Below are 21,651 nucleotides of genomic sequence, written 5' to 3'. Positions count from 1 at the left end.
TTTGTCTGTTGAAGAAAAGGTTTGGGACACTGGCCTCTAAGCTCTGCTCCCTTTAGCTCTGTTAGGAAGGTGTGTGTCCTCAGAATGTCCTGCCCTATTCCAACCAGAAAACCCCTGCTTTTTATCCACTGTTTGTATGGGAACATTGGACAGATTTTGCTTTCTAAGACAGGTCTTATTACTAGAGAACTTTTAAAACCACAAGAGAGTATTTTTTTTTCTCCAATAGCTTGTGACTATTTTATGTTACAAAAAAAAATAACAATTCAATATTGACTTTAACTGAAAACCCATTATATCCCAACCACTATGCTGGATGCCAGAAGATGTCAACTGTACACAGTTAGGATACAGTCTAATGCACAGCCTATTGCAAATATAATACAAGGCAGATAGACATGAAAAGCCATAAAAGTGAATTAAGCACAGATCTTAGAATTTCAGAGGAAGGAACATTCCAAGAATATGTATCATGTGTATAATGTATATCCATGTGCATGTTGTATATGAACATAGAAGAACCATTTTTATAGTTCTATAGACATGTATTATAGGTTACACAGGAATCTCACGGCATATGTTACTAATATAAAGCAAATACATGATATGTATACATATATACAAAGTCATATATAGCCTAGATGGAAAGAATAAGACGTTAACTTTTAATTGATGCATATTCAATTAATACCCATAACTCTTGCCTGTCCTCACACTCTACTCTCCACGACAATGCTGTAGTACCAGCAACAGTGGAAAGGGAGAGCATAATCTCAGGATTTTTTTTATAATTTCTTGCCAATTTTCATGTCTATCTCCCAAGGAGACAGAATCATCAAGTAGGACTCTGTCATAAGGTAACTACCCATTTTTTCACCTGAAAACTTCAGCATGGTAGCTAAATGCCAGATTGACTAGATTTGGGTTTTTTGTTGATATCTGCTTGCTTTTATGATGTTGCATATGGGTCCAAGGGTCATATGCATACTACCAAGTGCGATACCAGTGAGTCACATGCCCAGCTTCCAGATGAATGTACCTCGACCATGTTCATTCTTCCTCCACTAACTCTTCCTAGATCTACCTTCCATTCCCTTCCTATCCAACTTGGTGTCTTAAAAAAAAATGAAGTCAAGAAGGTAGTTCATGTTCTAGGTCAAGTGTATTTGAATAGGATCCCTTCTGATCATCTGGGCTTACATAATGCTCATTCGTATCACTCATCTAGTTGGTCACATCTAAAGCTGTATTTTAGTTTCCCCACTAGATCATAGAAAGCATCAGATATATGGAGATTAAATGTTTTACATTCTTATAGGATAGTTTTAAACTCATGAAGTGAAGAGATTCCCTGTTCTGCTTCAGCCCCCACCCTCTGCCACCAGTGGCTGGAACTGCAGGCATGTGTTATTATCTGGATCAATGTGTCTTCAACAATTAAATGTCATGTAGTATATTATAGGAAGCATATTCCATATTGATAGACACTATGGTGGTTTGAAATTAGCCCAGATTAAATTCACTCCATTAAGTTTCAGAAGAAAAGAAAATATGGGGTCTGAGAATAGTATTTGTAAAAATACTTGGGGCTATTGATGTTAATTGCCCTTCAGTAAAGTATCAACACACTGGAATCAAATACAACTGTGGCTTGTCGATAACGTCTTGGAGGAAAGGAAAAGTGCAGACGGCGGCTCGAAGGTGTGTGTCTGTCCTTAGACATTTTCTATAGCAGGAGTTGGCAGACTTCCCACAGGGGATAGGGACAGTGGTAACTTCATGGTCACCTGGCCTTTGTGGGAAGTACCAGACTCCTGCTTAGGGCATGCAAGCGAAGTGGCTCATCCAACAAACAGGAGGACCCTGCATCACACAGAGATCTGTAGACACAGTTGCAAGTCTGGTAAGTTTTCCTTCTTACAACATTGGAAGGGCTTCTTTTTAGTTGAGTTGTTGTAAGGGTAATTTTCAATTCTTTACTCCAGGGTTCCACATAAGGAACTGAGATAAAATAAGATGTTTCATAATTTTTCACATTGTGTCAGTCTTTGCCAAGTGTAATATTCAATTTGTTGTCACTGTGATTCATCACATAAAGTCGAGTTCATGTAGAGTACTCCATTTTCACAAAAAATATTGGTTATTACCTCTGTTGGAAAAACACTAGTGAATAATAGTATGTGGAGATAATAATTTTAAATTAATGATGTTAGTTTTTAGGATTTAAACATTACTTATAGCATCATTGATGTAACTTTTAGGCATGAGCAGCAGTCCAGGGACTAACTTAATTCAGCACAATGCATGACAGCCCCCAAAGAACCACCTAAGGTTGGATGTTCAGCCCTGACAAACCTTATGAAATGTAACAGTATAACTGAATAACTGCCAATTCTTAAAAATATATCATTGGTTGTGGGCCAGAGACTTGGCTCAATAGTTAGGAACACTTGCAGCTCTTGCAGAGACCTGGTCTCCATTCCTGGCATCCATGTGGCAGTTCACCACCATCTGTTCTTGGTGACCCAATATCTTCTGACCTCCATAGGCACCAGGCACACACATGGTGCACAAACATTCATGCAGAAAAAACACTCATAGACATTAAGTAAAAAGAATGAGTAAATAAATGAGCAATCATTGGCTAAAATGAAACAGTAGCAAACTCATGCAAACAGATTCTCTTAAAGGCTCACACCTTCTTCACCCATGGAAGATGCAATGTCTTTGGGGGGACCCTGGGCAGTAATCAGACACCTTGGCAATCTGCCACAGAGGGTGCAGATCAAACACCTCTGCCCCAAACCAATGGCTGAGCAGATTCCTTAATCTGTGTTTATGTAACATGGCAGAGACTTGTATCATGTCATTAACTTTATTAATAACTATTAAAGTGTGTTGCTGGCTATTAGTACTGTATAAAACCAATATAAACAAGATTTGGCTTCCAATGCCAAGAAGGGCTTTTAAGATCACAGCTTAGAAATTGTGAGTAAATGTGTCACTTTTTTTGCAACAGGGAGGAGATAGTACTTTTTAAAATGATGTTTAATGATGTCTGGCATCCTTTCCCCTTCAGTGTAGCATAATTGCCCTGAACAGTTTTCAGCTGAGTGAGTGGGCATCTGTGTTCAACAGTTTGAAACGGAAGGATGCTGTGGACAGATGCTACACATCTTCATCAACATGTCCCATAGGAGCCTACAATACTGTGTGCACTGAACGAGACAAAAGTCACAACAGGCAACTTTATTTTTAGAATTTGAATCAAAAATGAAGAAAAATAAATAAACGGTGCCAAGTCTCTATTATGTTAGTACACAAAATAAACAAAAAAATACATTAACATTTATCATGGGATCCGTTAAATGTATCTGCAAATGATCTGACAAGGGGAAGGTGATTTACAACACGGAGACTCAACAACCATTGACTGAAATGCACGGCACTGCAGGCATCTAGACTAGGTCAGTAAGGATGAGCAAAGTGGCAGAGGCCACCCAAACACTGTCCTCAGATGGAGACTTTGGTAATTGACTGTGATTAAAAAAAAAAAATAAAAAAAATAAGCTCCTCTTCCTCCTCAGATTGGATGGTCATTTTGTCCATTTTTATCCCGTGATGAGTCCTTTTAAAATACTTCAATTATTTTCAAGACACTCCAGATCCACAGAGCAGCAGACTCTCCCATTCTGTACAAAGAGAAGACAAATGTCAACCACTGAAACAGAATATACAGTGATGAGCGGTTTGTAGTCCATGTTCACAACAGCTGAACAGAGGCTATGCTCCAAGAATGGTACCCAGCTTTGAAAGGAAGCAGGCATGGCAGGCATGATCTTCCTGGTGACTCTTGGCTGAGGCTTTGCTAACAGATCCATTTCCTGTCCCACCTGCACTCAATCTATGCTCTAGATACACTCCAACAATCCAAATTTTCATAATTCATTTGCTAAACTTATTTCCAAAACACATTTTACAAATATAAATATCTCAAAGGAAACAATTAGCCATTTCAGAAACTAATGGAAAATATCAGTAAGATTAAAAGCAAACCTCAAATAGATTCCAGGTAAACATGACTGCTCACCTCATCAAGGATTAGGAAGGAGGAAGGAGAGTTTAGGTGAATAAATTCAGGAGAGTTTATTAAAATTCAATTTCATAAATTAATATAAATATGCCTTTATCATTCCCTTTAATGAATCTCAATCCTGACATTAAAAAGGGATTGGATGCTCTCTGCCCCCATCTGCAATGCATCACACAGATCTTCTCCAACCTCCCCCCACTCATCCCATTCTCCAAGCCCCCACCCCACTCCAGCAGGCATTTCCTGATAACCCACAAGCCAGGCTTGCCAGGAAATCTGGTGAGGTAACTGCACAGCTCCACTGGGGCTCACTGAAGAGCTCCACTTCTCCTTGTCTCTTACAAATCCAATCCCCTAGTCCCACTCCCAGCTCTGTGGCAGGCCACCTACTGCAGCCTTCTCTTCCTCTCTGCCCCCAAAGACAACAGATCATGCAGAACTTCTCCCCCAGCCTTCCTTCCTACTCATCTTTGTGTTCCAGCTCCCAAATCCACAAGGCGTTCTCAAGAGCCCACAGGTCAACTGCACATCTTCACTCTCCCTCCTCTTTTCCAAATTCAGTCGCCCAATCTCATCTCCAGCTCTGTAGGAGAACACCTACTGTGATTCCCCCTCCTCTCTGCTCCTATCTCCAGCAGATCTTCTCCACTGACCTTCCTCTCCACTCATCCTTCTGTCTCAGTGCCCAGCTCTAGAAGACATTCCCTTGGAGCCCTCTTGCCAAGCCTGCCAGAGAATCAATGAGGTCAGCAGAGCAGGTAGTGAGCTTTAGATCTCACTCTCATTCTTTTCCTCCAAATCAAATCCCCCAGTCTCATCCCCATATCTGTAGCAGAGCACCTGCTGTGGCCTTTTCTTACTCTGTGCCCATTTCCAGGGACTAGGCAGATCCTGGTGGAAGAGCCTGCTTTACTTCCTCCTGTGGACCCCTCAGTCACCTCTATTCCTAAGTGTCAGCACCCAGTACCTAGGAATACACTGTACCCAAACCCCCAGTGGACACACGTGCCAGTATCCTAGTAGCATCCCTACCAGCTCATACATAGCTACAACACCCGCTGAGGAACCAGAGAGGACAACATAATCCAAGGAGAAAAACACATACCCAACAAAGACAAGACCAGATATCAGCACCTAGATTTACCATCACCCCAAATCCAGATGCCTAGATGCGGAGCATAATAACAAAATCAACAACATCAAGGACAATATGTCCCCACGAGAGCTCAGTAATCCTACTACAGTATGCCCTGAGAAAGGCAATGACTGAGAAATGAAAAACGGGGCTTAAAACAGAATTTATGGATATGAATTTCTTTAAGGAAGAAATGAATATATCCATTAAAGAAATCTATGAAAATACAAACAAACCACTAAAGGAAATGAGTATAATAGTTCCAGACCTGAACATGAAAATAGAATCAATAAGAAAACTCAAACTGAGGGAAACATGAAAAAAAAATTTTTTTTAGGAACTTGATCAAAAACCTCAAAGGCAAGCCTCATCAAGAGAATACAAGAGATGGATGAGGATTCTCAAGACAAGATAGAAGAAATGGACACCTAGGTCAAAGAATATTGAGAGCTGCTGGTAGCAAAAGGTCATTCAAATATACAGCAGGCGACAACTAGTGTTCAAAAGGTCAACCTCTCAGAACCAAGGCTTTTGGTGGTGGAAACCATCATGCAAAGTGTTTTGGAATTATTGCTTTTTGAATGTATTAGTTATTTCCTGCAGTGAATTTCTTACATGCTATTATATCTTTCCCTTTAGATTATTTTCCCAAGAACTTTATATATATATATATATATATATATATATATATATATATATATATATATATATATATTTGATCACTTATTGGGCAAAACATTGGGTAACATCCCCCAGCTATGTGTGAAAAATAGTCACACAGTCAAAACTTATTTCTCACAACCAGGTCTTTGCTCATTTCTCCAAGGTAAACTTAGAGGTCTGCCTCTCTGCAGTTATCTTCATTGGCAGGCATTTGGTTAGTGTTTAGTGTTTAGGCAAAAGAATCTCTTTTGAGACATTCTCAGACACTCAAGGACATAGAATTACAACATGTCTGAAACTGTTGATTCACAGCCTTTAGATAGATAGGGAACAAGTGTGCCCTGGGCTCACCCCATCATAGGTCAAAGTGCTGCCCCAAGCTAACCTCAAACTAACAAATTCTTAACTCCTTTTATTTTATTTTTACCTTGGTTTGTTAATCAGCTTATCATCTAACCACACTTAGGAATGCAATATTACACATGGATTCCCCCCTTTCCCCTCTTAGATTTCCCTAATTGATTCAAGGTCTCTCTCCCTCTCTTTTGACCCTTTCCCTTTAAGAGTTCATTGAGGTTTTTACAAGTCACCCCCCCACCCGAGTTGTAAAGAAAGCCTGACAGTCACTGCCTGATGTAAACTCTTATCTGTTTTATGACCCTGAAAGAACTCAAGCCTTGTGACCTTGCTTTGGCCAGAGAATTGCTGATCATACGTGTATAAGAACTGGAAACTTCAGAGACTCAGGGTAGAACTTAGGCAGAAGAGAGAGGGAACAGCAGAGAGATCAGAGCATATTTAGAACAATAAAGTGGATGGACTGAAAGAGTATGGTGTGTGCTAATTCTTTTAATATCTTTAAGACTAGTTACCCTCAGCTTGTAAGCGCCTTCCCCTGACTCTCAGAGAAAACCCCTTGGGACAGGTACCTGAAGGGCTTTCAATAAAAGAAGATGTTAAATCTAAAAATCTCCAGACAGAAAACATCTAAGACATTTGTGACAGTATGAAAAGACCAAATCAAAGAATAATAAAAATATATGAAGGAAAAAAAACCTAGGTCAAAGGCACAGAAAATATTTTCAACAAAATCATTGAAGAAAATGTCCCTAGCCTAAAGAATGTGGTGTCAATCAAGGTACAAGAAACATAGGGAACACCAAATATATTTGACCAGAAAAGGAAGTTTCCTAATCAAAGCTCTGAATGTACAGAACAAAGAAAGAGTATTAAAAGCTACATGGGAAAAATACCTATTAGAATAACACTTGACTTCTGAATGGAGACTCTAAGAGCCACAAGGATCTTCTTTAAACTTTAAGAGACACAGACACCAGACAGGAATATACCCACTAAAACTTTGAATCACAAGATAAGGAAAAAGACATTCCAAGATAAAGCCAAACTTAGGCAGTATCCATCTACAAGTCCAGCCCTACAGAAGGCACTGAAGGGAAAATTTCAACCTGAAGAGGATAACCACACTCAGGAAAACAGAAAATCAGAAGAGAAAATACCACACACACACACACACACACACACATCCATCATCATCATCATCATCATCACTACTACCACCACCACCACCAACAACAACAACAACCACAAAAAAATAACAGGAATCAGCAAACACTGCTCATTGGTAACTCTCAACATCAATGGTCTCGAGTCCCTAATAAAAAGACATAGACTAAGAAAATGGATGTGAAAACAGGATTCACCCTTCTTCTGTATCCAATAAACACCTTAATATAAAGGATAGACATCACTTCAGGGTAAAAGAATGGAAAAAGATATTCCATGCAAGTTGAGTTAAGAAGATTACAACCAGATTAATATTTGACAAAACAGACTTCAAACTAAAACTAATCAGAAGAGATGTAGAAGAACACTATATACTCATCAAAGGAAAAATTCACCAAGAGAACATTGAGATTCTTAATGTCTATGGACCAAACACAAAGGTATTCAAATTTGTAAAAGAAACACTACTATAGCTTGAATCACATATTAACCCTCACACACTGGTAGAGGGAGACTTAAATACACCACTCTTGTCAATAAACAGGTCATCCACATAAAAACTAGACAGATAAATGATGGAGCTAACTGATGTTATAAATGAAATGGACCTAACAGATATTTTCAGAATGTTTCATCCAAAAACTCACAAAAATATCTCTTCTCAGCAGTTCAGGGAACTTTCTCCAAAACTGACCACACACTTGGACAAAAAACATGTCTCAAGAGATAAGAGAAATAACACTTTGCATCCTATCTGACAAACATGGTTTAAAGGGGAATATGAACAACACAAAGCTTACAAACTGATAGAAACTGAACAACTCATTACTGAATGAAAAAATATGGATCAGGACAGAAATTAAGAAAGATATTTAAAACTTTTTAGAATTAAATGAAAATAAAAAGACAATATACCCCAAATTATGGGACGTATGAAGGTGGTTCTAAAAGGCCATTTCATAACATTTAGTGTCTACAAAAAAGAAAGGAAAGATTTCATACTAGTAACTTCACAGCACACCCGAAAATTCTAGAACAAAAAGAAGAAATCTCAACCAAAGGAGTAGACAACAAAAAATAATCAAACTCAGGGCTGTAATCAATAAAATAGAAACAACCACAAAACAGCACAAAGAATCAATAAAATAAAAAGTTGGTTCTCAGAGAAAATCAATAAGATTGATGAGCCTTTAGCCAAATTATTTAGAAGACAGAGAAGATTCAAATTAATAAAATCTGAAATGCAAATTGCGTCATAACAACAGATACCAAGGAAATCCAGAGAATCATAGGACATACTTTAATAACCTGTACCCCCCCAAACTGGAAAAATTTAAAAGAAATGGATACATTTCTCAATATATACCACCTACCAAAGTTAAATCAAGGTCAGATAAGCAATTTAAACAGATATCTAACCCCTAGTAAAATAGAAACAGTAATTAAAAGTCTCTCAACCAGAAAAAAAAGCCCAAGGCCAGATGGTTTTAGCCCAGAAATCTATCAGACTTTCAAAGAGGAGTTAACAGCAGCACTCTTCAAATTAATCCACAAAACAGAAACAGAAGGAACACTGTCCAGCTCATTTAATGAGGCCACAGTCACCCTGACACTCTCCCTTATGAACATAGATACAAAAATAATCAATAAAACACTTGCAAGCCAAATCTAAAAACACATCATAAAGATCATCTACCATGATCTTCATCCCAGAGATACAGGGATGGATCAACATAAAAATCAACAAATGTAATCCATCCCATAAATAAACTGGGAAAAAAAGGCATGATCATCTCAATAGATGCAGAAGAGGCCTTTTACAAAAATAAAATATTCCTTTATGATAAAAATAAAGGAGAAAGCTTAGAGATACAAGGACATACCTCAACATGATAAAGGCAATTTACAGCAAGTCCATAGCCAACAGAAACTTAAATAGAGAGAAACGCAAAGAAATTCCACTAATTAGTAACATGACAAGGCTGTTCAGTCTCTCTGTACCTATTCAATATAGCACTTGAAGGCTTAGATAGAGCAATGAGACAACTGAAGATCAAAGAGACACAAATTTGAAAGGAAGAAGTCAAAGGATTCCTATTTGCTGATGATATGGCATTATACTTAAGTGACCCTAAAAAATTCTACCAGGGAACTCTTACAGCTGATAAGAACTTTCAGCAAAATATCTGGATACAAAAGTTAACTCACAAAAAACAATATAGCCTTTCTAGATACAAATAACTAATGAGAAAGAAATCTGAGATACAAAACCTGTCAAATGGTTTCATAATATAAAATACCTTGTGGTAACTCTTAACCAAGCAAGTGAAAGATCTGTTTGATAAATTCTTCAAGACATTGAAGAAAGTAATTAAAGGTATAAGAAGATGGACAGATCTGTAATACTTATGGATCAGTGGGATTAATACAGCAAAAGTAGCCACTCTACCAAAAGCAATCTACAAATTCAGTGCAATCCCCATCAAAATTCCAACACAATTCCTCACAGATTTTGAACAGACAGTTTTCAGCTTCATGTGTAAATACAAAAAGAAAAGAACCCAGGATAGCTAAAACAATTTATAAAAGAACTGTGTGTGTATGTGGGGGGAGGCAGTAAATCACTGCCCCTAATTTCAAGTTGTACTACAAAGCTATAACAATTAAAATTGCATGGCATTGGCACAAAAATAGACAGTGTTCAATGGAATTGAAGACCCAGATATAAATTCACACACCTATGAACAATTGATTTTCATTTTAAAAGAAAAAAAGGCCAGAAAATACACACTGGAAAAAAAAACCCAGCATCTTAAACAAATGGTACTTGTCAAACTGATTGGTAGCATATAGAAGAATACAAATAGATCCTTATGTATTACTCTGCACAAAACTCAGTGCCAAATGGATCAAAAACCTCAATATAAAACAAGATACACTGAACCTGAAAGAAGGGGACGTGGGAAATGATCTTGAAATCATTAGTCCAGAAGAACACTAAGATCAACAATTAATAAATGGGACCTTACAAGACTGAAAAAAAAAATTGTAAGGCAAAGGATACTATCATTCAGATGAAGCAGCCACCTACTGAATGGGAAAAGATCTTACCAACTCCACATCTGATAGAAGACTGATATCCAAATATATAAAGAACCCAAGAAACTAGATATCAAAAACAAATCCCAAATAATCCAATAAAATATATCTAAACAAAGAATTCTCAATTAGAGGAAATTGAAATGATTGAGAAATACAAATAAATGTTCAAAATCCTTAGCCATCAGGGAGATGCAAATCAAAACTACTTTGAGATTCCATCTTATGCCTGTCAGATTATGCAAGTGTTGGCTCATGCTAGCACAGATGTGAAATAAGGAAAACACTCATCCATTCATTGCTGACTGTACAAACTGTATGGCAACTATGAAAATCAATGCGGCAGTTCCTCAGAAAGATGTGAATCTATCTACCTCAAGATCCAGCTCTACCTAATTCTCAAGCATATACTCAAAGATGCTTCAACCTACCACAGAGGCAGCTGCTCAACCATACTTGTTGCTGCTCTCTTTATAATATTCAGAAATTGGAAACAGCCTAGATGTCCCTTAACAGAGGAATGGATAAAGAAAATGTGGAACATTTACACAATGGAGTATTGCCCAGACATTAAAAAAAATAACATGAAATTTTCAGGCAAATGGCTGGACCTAGAAAATAATCATTCTGAGTGAGGTATCCCAGACCCAGAAGGACAAATATGGCATTTATTTCCTTATAGTGAATATTGGGTGTTAAATCAATGGGAACCAGTCCATAGAACCACTGAGGTTAGATATAGAGTAAGAGACTAGGTGGAGGAATAGTTCTCCTTAGGAAGGGGAAATAAAATATATAGTTATGGAAGGAGGAGGTGGGGGACTAGAACAGAAGGATGGAATTGGTGGGGAAGGAGAAGGTGGGGAACAGCTAAAATGCAGTGCCATTTGATGGGTCATTGTAACCTAATATAGTAGAAGTTCCTTAAAATATATGCATATGAGATCTAAATGATGTAAAGTAGAGGACAGGGTTCTAATGGGACATCTGTCACTAAATGAAACTTCCAGTACTGGAATTGGGTTACATTAATTGAGATGTTTGCCAAAGGGGTTCCACGGAAATCCCCAAACAATGTATGGTATTACTAAGGCTACAGGTTTCTCTTCACAAATTGATGGCAAACTCCATTGCTGAGACAACACATACACATCTTATTGAACATGGATAAGTTAAACTGGTACCTACGTAGACCATGTATCCTATGTGCTACTGGCTTTGGTACAGGAAGGTACTCTGTAAGCTACCAAAGGATAAATGTAGACCCTGACCCAGCTATAAACCCTTCTATCTACAATGATGTCCTGCCCACAAAATATGCTAGGGCAATGCTAGCACAAAGCTGTGGAAGTAACCAACCAATATCAAATTTGACTTAAGGCCCACTCTGTAAGATGCATTCCATACCAGACACTGCTTGGGTAACCAAAAGTCTGAGACTAGATATCCCAGGAATCTATGGTAGAACCAAATATTACTGTTCTAAAGAAAAATAATGTAACAATAAAATGACTACTAATGACATTCTGTAATACTCATAGATCAGTGCTTTTTTAAAGCCATCATCAGAGAAGTTTCCTCCTACAGCATATGGGAAAAAATACAGAGACCTGGCCGGGCGGTGGTGGCACATGCCTTTAATCCCAGCACTCGGGAGGCAGAGCCAGGAGGATCTCTGTGAGTTCGAGGCTGGCCTGGGCTACCAAGTGAGTTCCAGGAAAAGGCGCAAAGCTACACAGAGAAACCCTGTCTCAAAAAAAAAAAAAAAATACAGAGACCCATAGTGAAAATCTATGCAGAGGTAAGAGACCTGAGAACACAGCCTTAAATGGGATATCTATCAAATCCCTCCCCTCGGGTTCAGGGAATCCTCCAGAAGATGAGTCAGAAAGAGTGTAAGGACCAGAGGAGATAGAGGACACCAAACAAATAAGGCCTTCAAAACACAACGGGACCAACACACATGAACTCACAGAGACTGAGGTAGGGGGCATAGGGACTGCACAGAACTGAAAGGAGAAGTGTACACATGCACCCATCCCTAACTCAGAAACTATCTCCAATTGATAACAGTCACAAATGAAAATTTAGTTTTCTCCAAGGGAGGTCACTTAAGAAGCAAATATTCTTAAGGGTATGCCCCGTGTCCAGCAGTAGATGGCCAACAGAAAATGAATTCAATGGCATCTCTGCAGGTTCCTTGTCTCATAATGTCATGTCAGAGCTTATTGTGTTTTTTTAAATTTTATTTTCATTTTATTTTAATTTTTTACTCGACTGCTGTGGGATGTCATTCTGTATGCTGTGAATACACGTTGCACTGATTGGTTAATAAATAAAATGCTGATTGGCCAGTAGCCAGGCAGGAAGTATTGGTGGGGCAAAGAGATGAGGAGAATTCTGGGAAGAGGAAGGCTGAGTCAGGAGTTGCCAGCCAGACACAGAGGAAGCAAGATGACAAGGCAGAACTGAGAAAAGGTAACAAGCCACATGGCTAAACATAAATAAGAATTATGAGTTAGTTTAAGTGTAACAGCTAGTCAGTAATAAGCTTGAGCTAATATCTGAACAGTTATAATTAATATAAGCTTCCGGAGATTATTTTGTAAGTAGGATCTGTAGGCTGTGGGATCACGTGGTGGGGGGAGCCTGGAAGGACCAGGGAAATCTCCCAAATACACTCTCTCTATATTTTATGTACATACTGTGGCTTCCAGTCTTATGGTTTTACGGGATTCCCGTATGTGAATGAATCGGCCTTTGTCTGCATTTAGAGCTGGTTCTTGTGCCTTTTCTGGGACTCATCTCCTTCTGTTTGTTTCATCTTATTCCAACATGTTCATTTTATCTTATCCTATTCTGTGTTTGTTTATTACCATCCCTTAGATTCCTGTTCATTTTCTAAGGAGAGACAGGAAGGGTGTGTCTAGACAGAAGAGGAGGTGGGAATGAACTGGGAGAAGTAGAGGGAGGAGAAATGGTAATCAGGTTATAGTGTTCAAAAATCCTCTATTTTCAATAAAAAAAAGGAGGAATAAAGGAAATTGGATGACCTAGGTGCCTATGTCTCTTGGCCATCTTGTTTGTGGTGGGCAAAAGTCCAGCTGGGATCATGGGTCTTTTGATATAGGATGCTTGGCATTTTTTTATACTGGAGCTTCATTGTAAGATTGTACATTCTAGCCAGGTGGTGGTGGTGCACACCTTTAATCCCAGCACTCAGGAGGCAAGATCCAGGACAGGGACCAAAACTACACAGAGAAACCCTATCTTGAAATACAAAAAAAAAAAAAAAGAGTATATTCTAGAAAACAGAAAAATGTCAACACTAATAAATCCATTAAAAGACAAGCTGGAAAGCCTCCACTGATAGCTGAGGTAGAGGCAGACTATGCATAATCCTAATAATCTGGAAGTGATGTTTTGGCTGAGATTTTGACTGGTTGATCCAGCATCACTTGAAGCTGCCTTTGGTCACAACTCTAGGAGCACTGAAGGGAGGAAGGGCCACCTTTAAAGTCTTAAAGACACACGAGGCTATTTCATGGGGAATCCTCCAAAAAGACAAGAGAAATAATCATAGTCAAACACCACAGAAAGAGACACAGGAATATGTTCGGCAATGTAAAATGAAACAGAGGAAACAGCTACATAGATCTCTCTCCTTGCCGTGCTACTGATAGTTTCTGTAATTTTCCAGGATGAAGCTAAGAAGTTGTGTGCTCACTTTCTTCACTCCCCTTCCCTCCCTCTTCATTCTCCTTCTATCTCCCCATCCGGCTCTTGTCTCCCCTTATTTTTATGGTCTGAAGGTCAAAATAACTTGAATTATCTATAACTGAGCTAACAGAAACTTGTTAAAATTCAGATGTTTTTTAAGGAAAAATTTGTATTTTTCTGTGTCCATTTGGAATCTGCCTTTATACAAGGACCACCTATTATCTGTCTACATTTACTGTCTTCCTGTGAGAACATGCACCCCATGGAATCTGAGTTGAGAGATTTCAGAAGGAAACTGTCTGTAGCTCATACACCCCGAGGCAGCTGGTTACCTTGCATTTACAGGTTGTACAAGGAGATCCCGCCATTGTCCACACTGCACCGCTCAGCCTTGAAATACCAGAGCTGTCCAGGCAAGTTTTTCTGATGTCGTAGGCAATATTGTCAGCCAGGCAGGGGTCACTGACACAGCGGGGACAACATTCCCCTTCAAAGATGGCTGTATAGTCACAGCTCAGACTAGGGCAAGCTAGGGGCCAGCAGTCTGCCTCTCCTTCCTGTGGAGAGAATGATGAAGTGAGTCCCCTTCATCCCTGTGCAGTGTGATATTCCCAGTATCCCTTGGGAAAGGAAAACACTAGAACTCTCATTATTCTTGCGGAATGCTTCTAGCCTGTACCAAGATACATATGCTCAGTCCTCCTCTAAGAAGACACACTTACACACATAAGTTCTATGAAGTTAACACCTTCCTCAAAATAGTTTTGCTAACCACATAACCCAGAGTTCACAAAAAGTCTTAAATCAGCTTGTGTTCCAAGCACAGCCTACTGTTATTGATCATGTTTTTTAGCGGGTTGTACTGTATAGTTGGTATAGCTCAACATTAATTTGAGCTTTACAGGCTTTGTTTTCTCTCACTGCTGCTGACGAGTTTTATCCAACAAATGCTAATAAAACAAACAAGCAAAGAGATGGAAAAGTGTGGCCAGTGTATGGAGATGCCCACTTCTTTTAATGTCAGAAGTGAGACCTGAAGTTGAGTATTTCAACAGCTGCATCAACTGAAAATCGGGTTCAGGTTCGGAGTTGAGGTTGGGTGTTCTCAGGAGAAAACATCCCACCTGTGGAAATTCTCATTTAGTAAATGTCTACAGACTCTGGACTTGTGCAGGTTTCGACTATGTCTTCCCTGAAAACATGACATCACTCAGAATCTTGCACAAGCAAAGTCTTGATAAAATATTTATTAAATGTGACCACTATTATTCTAAAGTAATTTTAAGTTAATGTTCAGAAGTTTCTGCAATTCAAAAACTGTATATTCCAAGGACTGGACATTCAAGATGTGCTTTTGAAACTCTTTGAATGAAAACTTCATGTGCAAGATGAACGCCAGTAATTCCAGTTATCTGATGGCTAACTTCTCAAAAAAAGAAATGTGTTGTTCCAGACCGATACTGAAAGTGGATCTGTTGTTGTATTGGATGTGCTTGTCCTTGGATGGGAATTTGTAAAATTGGCCATGAACTGAATTAATCTAAATTGCAGTCTTAGTATTAAGATGGATTGGAAAGGATACATTTACGACTGCTTGCACATTAACCTGGGAATTTATAGGAACTTAGAGAACAATTTCTCTGTGTGCTAGTTTTCACATTATACCCAGAAAGAGAAAAACTCATTTCAATAAACATTAAGCAGCAAGCTAAGAGTTTCCTTTACAAGCTGACTCAGGTAGAACGCTCAGAGATGGAGCCCTGCAGTCCCACAGTCCCCAACTTGCCACGCTCTTAAGTCTTCCATCCTCAGAAATCATTGTTTGTGCTGACATGAAACACACTGAACCAGTTCTGGAAATTAAGCATTTTCTTTGAACTTTTCCAAATCCAGGCATATTATTAGTATCCTTACATTAACATTTAAAATAATGTTCTTTTTTCCTATTTGAACAGATTTTCCAAAGAATAAATTAGTAATGATAGCAGTCACCATGTTAAGAGTCTTCTTTGGCACTAAGCCAAGTGCCTACTGCGTGTTGAGTATGGTATTCACCTTTCATAAACATTCTCTCATCTCCCTAATCATTTTTGAAGTTGAGACTCATAAACTTGTGGACACTTCAGGAAAAGAATAGTAACTGAAAGGTTATGACATGTCCAAAGTGTCCATACTAAACTAGCCCTTGAGACAATTATAGAATTGGATTCTCAGCCTTGCTCATCCAAACTCCATTGCTTCTATTATGCTTCTTCTATTGACAACTTTAAAGGTTATGTCAAAAGTAATAATAGGCTTGGTTCTGTCTGGACAACCATTACTTATTAAGCCATTGAAGGCTACTTTATGAGGATTTTCCTTGCTTTGGACATTCTAAGATATATGGGTATATACAAACTGTGCTCAAGTTAAATCTGTTTCATATTTTTTTTTTGCAGTATTTTAAATGCAATATAAATATGTCCAGGCAGAGTACATGTCCCCCCTCCCCCGGTTAAGCACAGTCCCACAATGCTCTGCATAATACTACAAACATCTTGGAACTCCAGCCCCAAAGCACATGCATTTATAACCCTTTTTCTAGAGCAATGGCACCAGGATCCCCAGGAAACTGACATACCAGACACCGGCATTGCTGGCAGCTGTGGGTCCAGTTGTCTCCACTTCGATATAGCTTATGTCCGCTTTGATCTAAACATTGACTTGTGACCCTAGTGTCACACTCTGGGCAGCAGAAAAGGTCAACATTTGGATTCTGGCAATCACAAGCTGTCCGCCGGCAGAATATCTTCCCATCCTGTTGAGAAGTGAGGTCAAAGAGGTTTTGTGATTAGGAAAATGCACGCATGGATGCAGTATGAAAATCAAGCCTTGTGAACGCTTCATAAAGAATAGATGGAAAAGAACCCTTCCTAGATGCTGCATCTGTCTTAGCTACCTCCCATCTTGTTCAAAGCAGACACAGGCTTTCTTTCCCAGAGCTTGCCTGCAGAGTTAACCAAGTCAAAACAGAAACATCATTAAGTTTATCAAAGGAAAAAAATCAGTATGTTCTTTGAATTTTTAAAAAATAATTGTGAAAATTATGTTTCTAGATAAGAATTATAGCTAGCCTAAGCAGCTTAACTGAAGATGTGATCAAGAAATAATTTCAATTGTAAGGGGAACTACATGGTGGTAGTGTCTGGGGGACAAGCAGGAGGGGGAGTAAAAGAAACTGCATGGTCCATGTGTATGGAAATGGAATGAAAGCGTGTGTGTGCCAAGACAGTAAGAAAAGTTACTCATTTCAGTGGAAAATCAGGGGCCTACATCGTCCTAATATATAAGAACACCGGCAAACATGTTTAAATGTACTTGCCTAATTTTATACCTTCCTCAATACTTAAGGGATATGGGAAGATTTAGCAGAGGTCCAAAGACAAGTACCTTATACAGGTCACATAGTGCAGCAGAAGCTCCAAGCCTACAACCGAGTTCTGGAGTTTCCAAAGAATTTTCTTCTCCAAGGACCACTTTAGGTTGTTTATTTGGAAAGCTTATGATAAGTTGTCACATTCCTCCATGGAGTGGTTCACCAAATTATAGACACAAAACAGTTTCAGGAGTACTAATCCTGGGCACCCAGAGTTATAAAGTTATGAAGTTATGAAGCACAGTTATAAGTGCAGCTGAGCATTAAGACTTGTGCTTGTAGCATGTCTACTGTCTGTGGGTTGAAGTAGTGCCATATCTCCATTAATGAAGAAGCTAAAGTGTGAGACTTGTGGCTACCATTTGTGGTTACAATTATTTTTGTTAAGAGTTCACTTTTATTAAAAATAATTATGTGTGTGTGTGTATAGAGGCCAGAAGTTGTCATTGGATCCCTTGGAGCTGAAGCTACAGGTGGTTGTGAACTACCTGACATGGGTGCTGGGAACTGAGCTTGGGTCCTCTGGAAGAATAAATGAGCCATCTTTCTTCATCTACCTGAGGTTACTTTTTTGAGCATTTCTAAAACTGGATCTTAGGGCTAGAAGGTCATTGAAAAGACACAAAGTCCACCTTCACCCTAGCAGCCACATCTAAAAGTTACAAAGACTATGCTTGAGATCATCCAACCTTGGGAATGCCCACTAAGGAAGGTGTTCAGGTATATGTCTGTGTGTCTTAGTCTTGTTCTCTCTCTGCTGGCCTCAGCTACAGTTCTTTGAAACCACAGCTCCTATATTCTTTTATAACACTTGAATCTTTGGCTCTTAGAATCTTGTTTGTATGTCTTCACTGAGTTATTCCTTCTGGGAAAAACAACTTTGCCTCCTCTACCTGTTCCCACTGTTTGCATCTTTTTGCCACACAGCAGCTTTGGTGGCTCCCTGCTTCAGGCTTTGACTACTGGGCATGATCATCACCATCTTTATTAGTAAAAAACTGAACACTTACCTTTTGCCCCAATCACATAAAGTTTTTACCTATATTATATTTAATACTGATGACCCATGGAGATTTATGCCTTCATTTCTCAAGTCAGATAACTAAGTATAAGTCTTCAGAAACAAGGAGTGAACTAGGTTTCTGTCACTATGGTTTAGCTTTTACAATGCTTTCTCTAATGCAGCCTATTTTGCTTTCTTGTTTTCATTATGTCACAGTGTTGACTGATATTGAGCTTAATGGAGACCAAAATCCATTAGACCCTGCTCCATTGTCTGTGGCTGGTTGATTGGGTAGACATGTATTTTCTGATGCATGTTGCATTTCATCCTGTTACATCCATCTCACCTCTTCTTTCAGTCACAGCTTTTACCAGATACTGCATCTATTATCTTCCATGGGTCTTGCAGCTCCACAGTTATTGACATCTTCAAAAAAAAAAAAAAAAAATGGACCTGCTCCTGAGGTCTTAGTTCATTTCATCCATGAAAATGGATGGTATGGTAAGTTCAGTGGAAGCTAAAGTGAAGATCCTTAAAAGCACTACATTCCTTATAGAGAGTTGAAAGGAAATGCTGGCTACCTTTATAAGGACTGAAGAGGGTGAAAGGGCCTTCACTCAAATTGTATGTATTGTCTCTGTTATAAAAATGATAAGAAAGCACTGTTCTAAAATATCAACAGATGGAATACACACAGACACTTGCATGTGCATGTATATATATATATATATATATATATATATATATATATATATATATATATATGCAAATTTTACAAAAACGCAGGCCTTCTATAAGTATGTACATATGTGTGTATATAGAGATACTGAGATACACACACAGGAGAGAGAGAGAGAGAGAGAGAGAGAGAGAGAGAGAGAGAGAGAATATCAGTCTAGAGGTGAGCAGGTGAATTCAACCAGATAGTTTACATAACCTAGCATTGACGGGTCCAGATCATAAAAATCTTCCAACATTAAATTCTTAGCTTATTGACTTCTAGCATGAGTCCCATCACTTTCACTAAAATAATATGTCACAATAAATTTTGTACAACCATATCATCTTTCTTATTTCAGTGCTGGGAACTGAACCCAGGGATACACACATCCCAGGCAAGCACTTTCTCGCCAGCTGTATCACTCAGCCCCATCAACTTAGTTTCTGTGGTTTCTTATTTTCACAGATTACTATATGTCTTGCCATGAGGTCCAGTCCCACCGACTAGTTAACAGAACGAATAGGAATAAATGGATAGCCTTCAGGGTTACTGCAGAATAAAGCAATTTCATATCTCATCAATTATGTGAAAATGCCAACAAGTCCCCTCTTAGCTTCCATTAGGTTTCAGAACAATGACAATGTTCCTGTTGGCTTTCAATTACAAAGCAACTATGAAGAAAAATCTTTTTTTTAATGGAAATGCCAAAGGTGGCTTCATTAATTCAACTAGAATGTGATTATAAAGGCATACTCATGGAGTGCAGTCACACTGGACACCAAGTGTGGGCGAGAACAGGGCCCACTTTCAGCAAGCTATCCTCCTTGTTTGAGTCTGTGGGCTGTTCCCAGAGCCTGACCTCTGTCCAGCTAAGACGGTGACCCCAGTTCCACTGAGATATCAAAGCTGAATTCCTACCCTCCTGCTTAGTATGTCAGTGTTTCCAAGCAATTTTATAACTCAACCATGCACAATTAATAAGAATTACAATATTTAAATTAATTCTAGATTTTTTTTTTAAGTAAGGAAATTCACATTGATAGAAAAATATTTGAATGTGTATATACTGTGTGAAACTCTAGGTATTTAATTTTAGATGACTCATTTTACTCTTGAATCCCTGCAACAACAACTCACTGACCACAGACTACACTATCCACATTGATGTCATTATCTGAAACTTTTCAACTGAGTAGTTGGATTTATGTGAAATTCTTATGTATTCGTTGAATAAAAACATAAACTAGCAGTTAGCAAACTGATGGCCAGGTTCACATTCGACAGCTCTGCCTGATAAAGTCTCATGGAACACAAGCATCTGATCAGTCACAAGGAACCTGCTGACTTTATGCCACAGTGGCGAGATTGAGTATTTACGACACAGTACTCATAGTTTACGAATTTTAAAATATTTGTTAACTAGTGCTAAATGAATGTGCCTGCTGACTCCTGACATAAACCATAAAATTACAAATATCACTCCAACCCATCAATTGTGCTTTCTCACAAACTGATCAGACTGTGATATCCAATATTTCTCCAATTACAGCTTCATCCTCTTTAAGCATGAGGGACACAAGTATTTTTGGTGTCACATTTACATAAATTATGGAAGAGATCCATGGAGGGGAAATGACATTCCAATGTGGAAAATTAATAGTACAACAGGCGCTAGACTTCAAAACAGACTCTCATGAAATGAATTTTCTCTAAGATGCATTTTTGTAGCATAAGAAGGTTATGAGATAGGAAAATATGATTTCTGCCAAAATAAGACTGAAAGATTCCTAGATACTTGTTCTCAAAATGTAGTCCTAAAAAACCTGGGAACTAGTTAGAAATGCTAATTTGTGGGTGTCACCCTGTGTCCACTGCTCTAGAAACTTAAGCCAGAGTCTGGATCAAGAGTTCCAACAAGACCCCCAAGGGACCCTGAAGCAGAAGGAAGCTCCTGAACCACAAATGAAGAAACAACACATGTGAACAGTGAGAGTCAGTGCACCATAGCCTATTATCTCTAGTTTAAAAAAAATGCAGGGCTCATTACATCACAATAGGAAAATCAGATCACCAGGCCAGGGAAGTAGAAGTGGGATTTGGGGTTCTACATCTGCTCTTAAAATAATCATCCTCACCTCAATGGAAATGCAATTGGAAAACAAAACAAAAAGTTTATGTAAAGAAAGCCACCCCAGCCAGATCTCAAATAACCTTCTCCAGGACCTAGCTGGGTGAGTGTGCCTGAGGGAGATACTCACTGTTGCCAACCCTCCAGATC

At 38.7% G+C, this 21,651-nt stretch overlaps 1 protein-coding gene across 1 annotated transcript in view; it reads right to left on the bottom strand.

Annotated features, from left to right (window-relative positions):
* Nucleotides 1–259: 259 nt before the first annotated feature.
* Nucleotides 260–21,651, bottom strand: part of Nell1 (neural EGFL like 1) — an 846,309-nt gene continuing 824,917 nt past the window's right edge. The window contains exons 16-18 of the mRNA XM_036206955.1: nucleotides 16,855–17,031; nucleotides 14,567–14,791; nucleotides 260–3,692 (exon numbers count right to left, since the gene is read on the bottom strand). Of these exons, the coding sequence (XP_036062848.1) occupies nucleotides 3,642–3,692; nucleotides 14,567–14,791; nucleotides 16,855–17,031 (453 nt within the window). The 3' untranslated portion in view covers nucleotides 260–3,641. The remainder of the gene's footprint in view (nucleotides 3,693–14,566; nucleotides 14,792–16,854; nucleotides 17,032–21,651) is intronic.

Source organism: Onychomys torridus, chromosome 1, assembly GCF_903995425.1.
Source record: "Onychomys torridus chromosome 1, mOncTor1.1, whole genome shotgun sequence".
NCBI classification, from domain to species: domain Eukaryota; kingdom Metazoa; phylum Chordata; class Mammalia; order Rodentia; family Cricetidae; genus Onychomys; species Onychomys torridus.
This window is presented reverse-complemented; position numbering and strand designations above follow the sequence as displayed.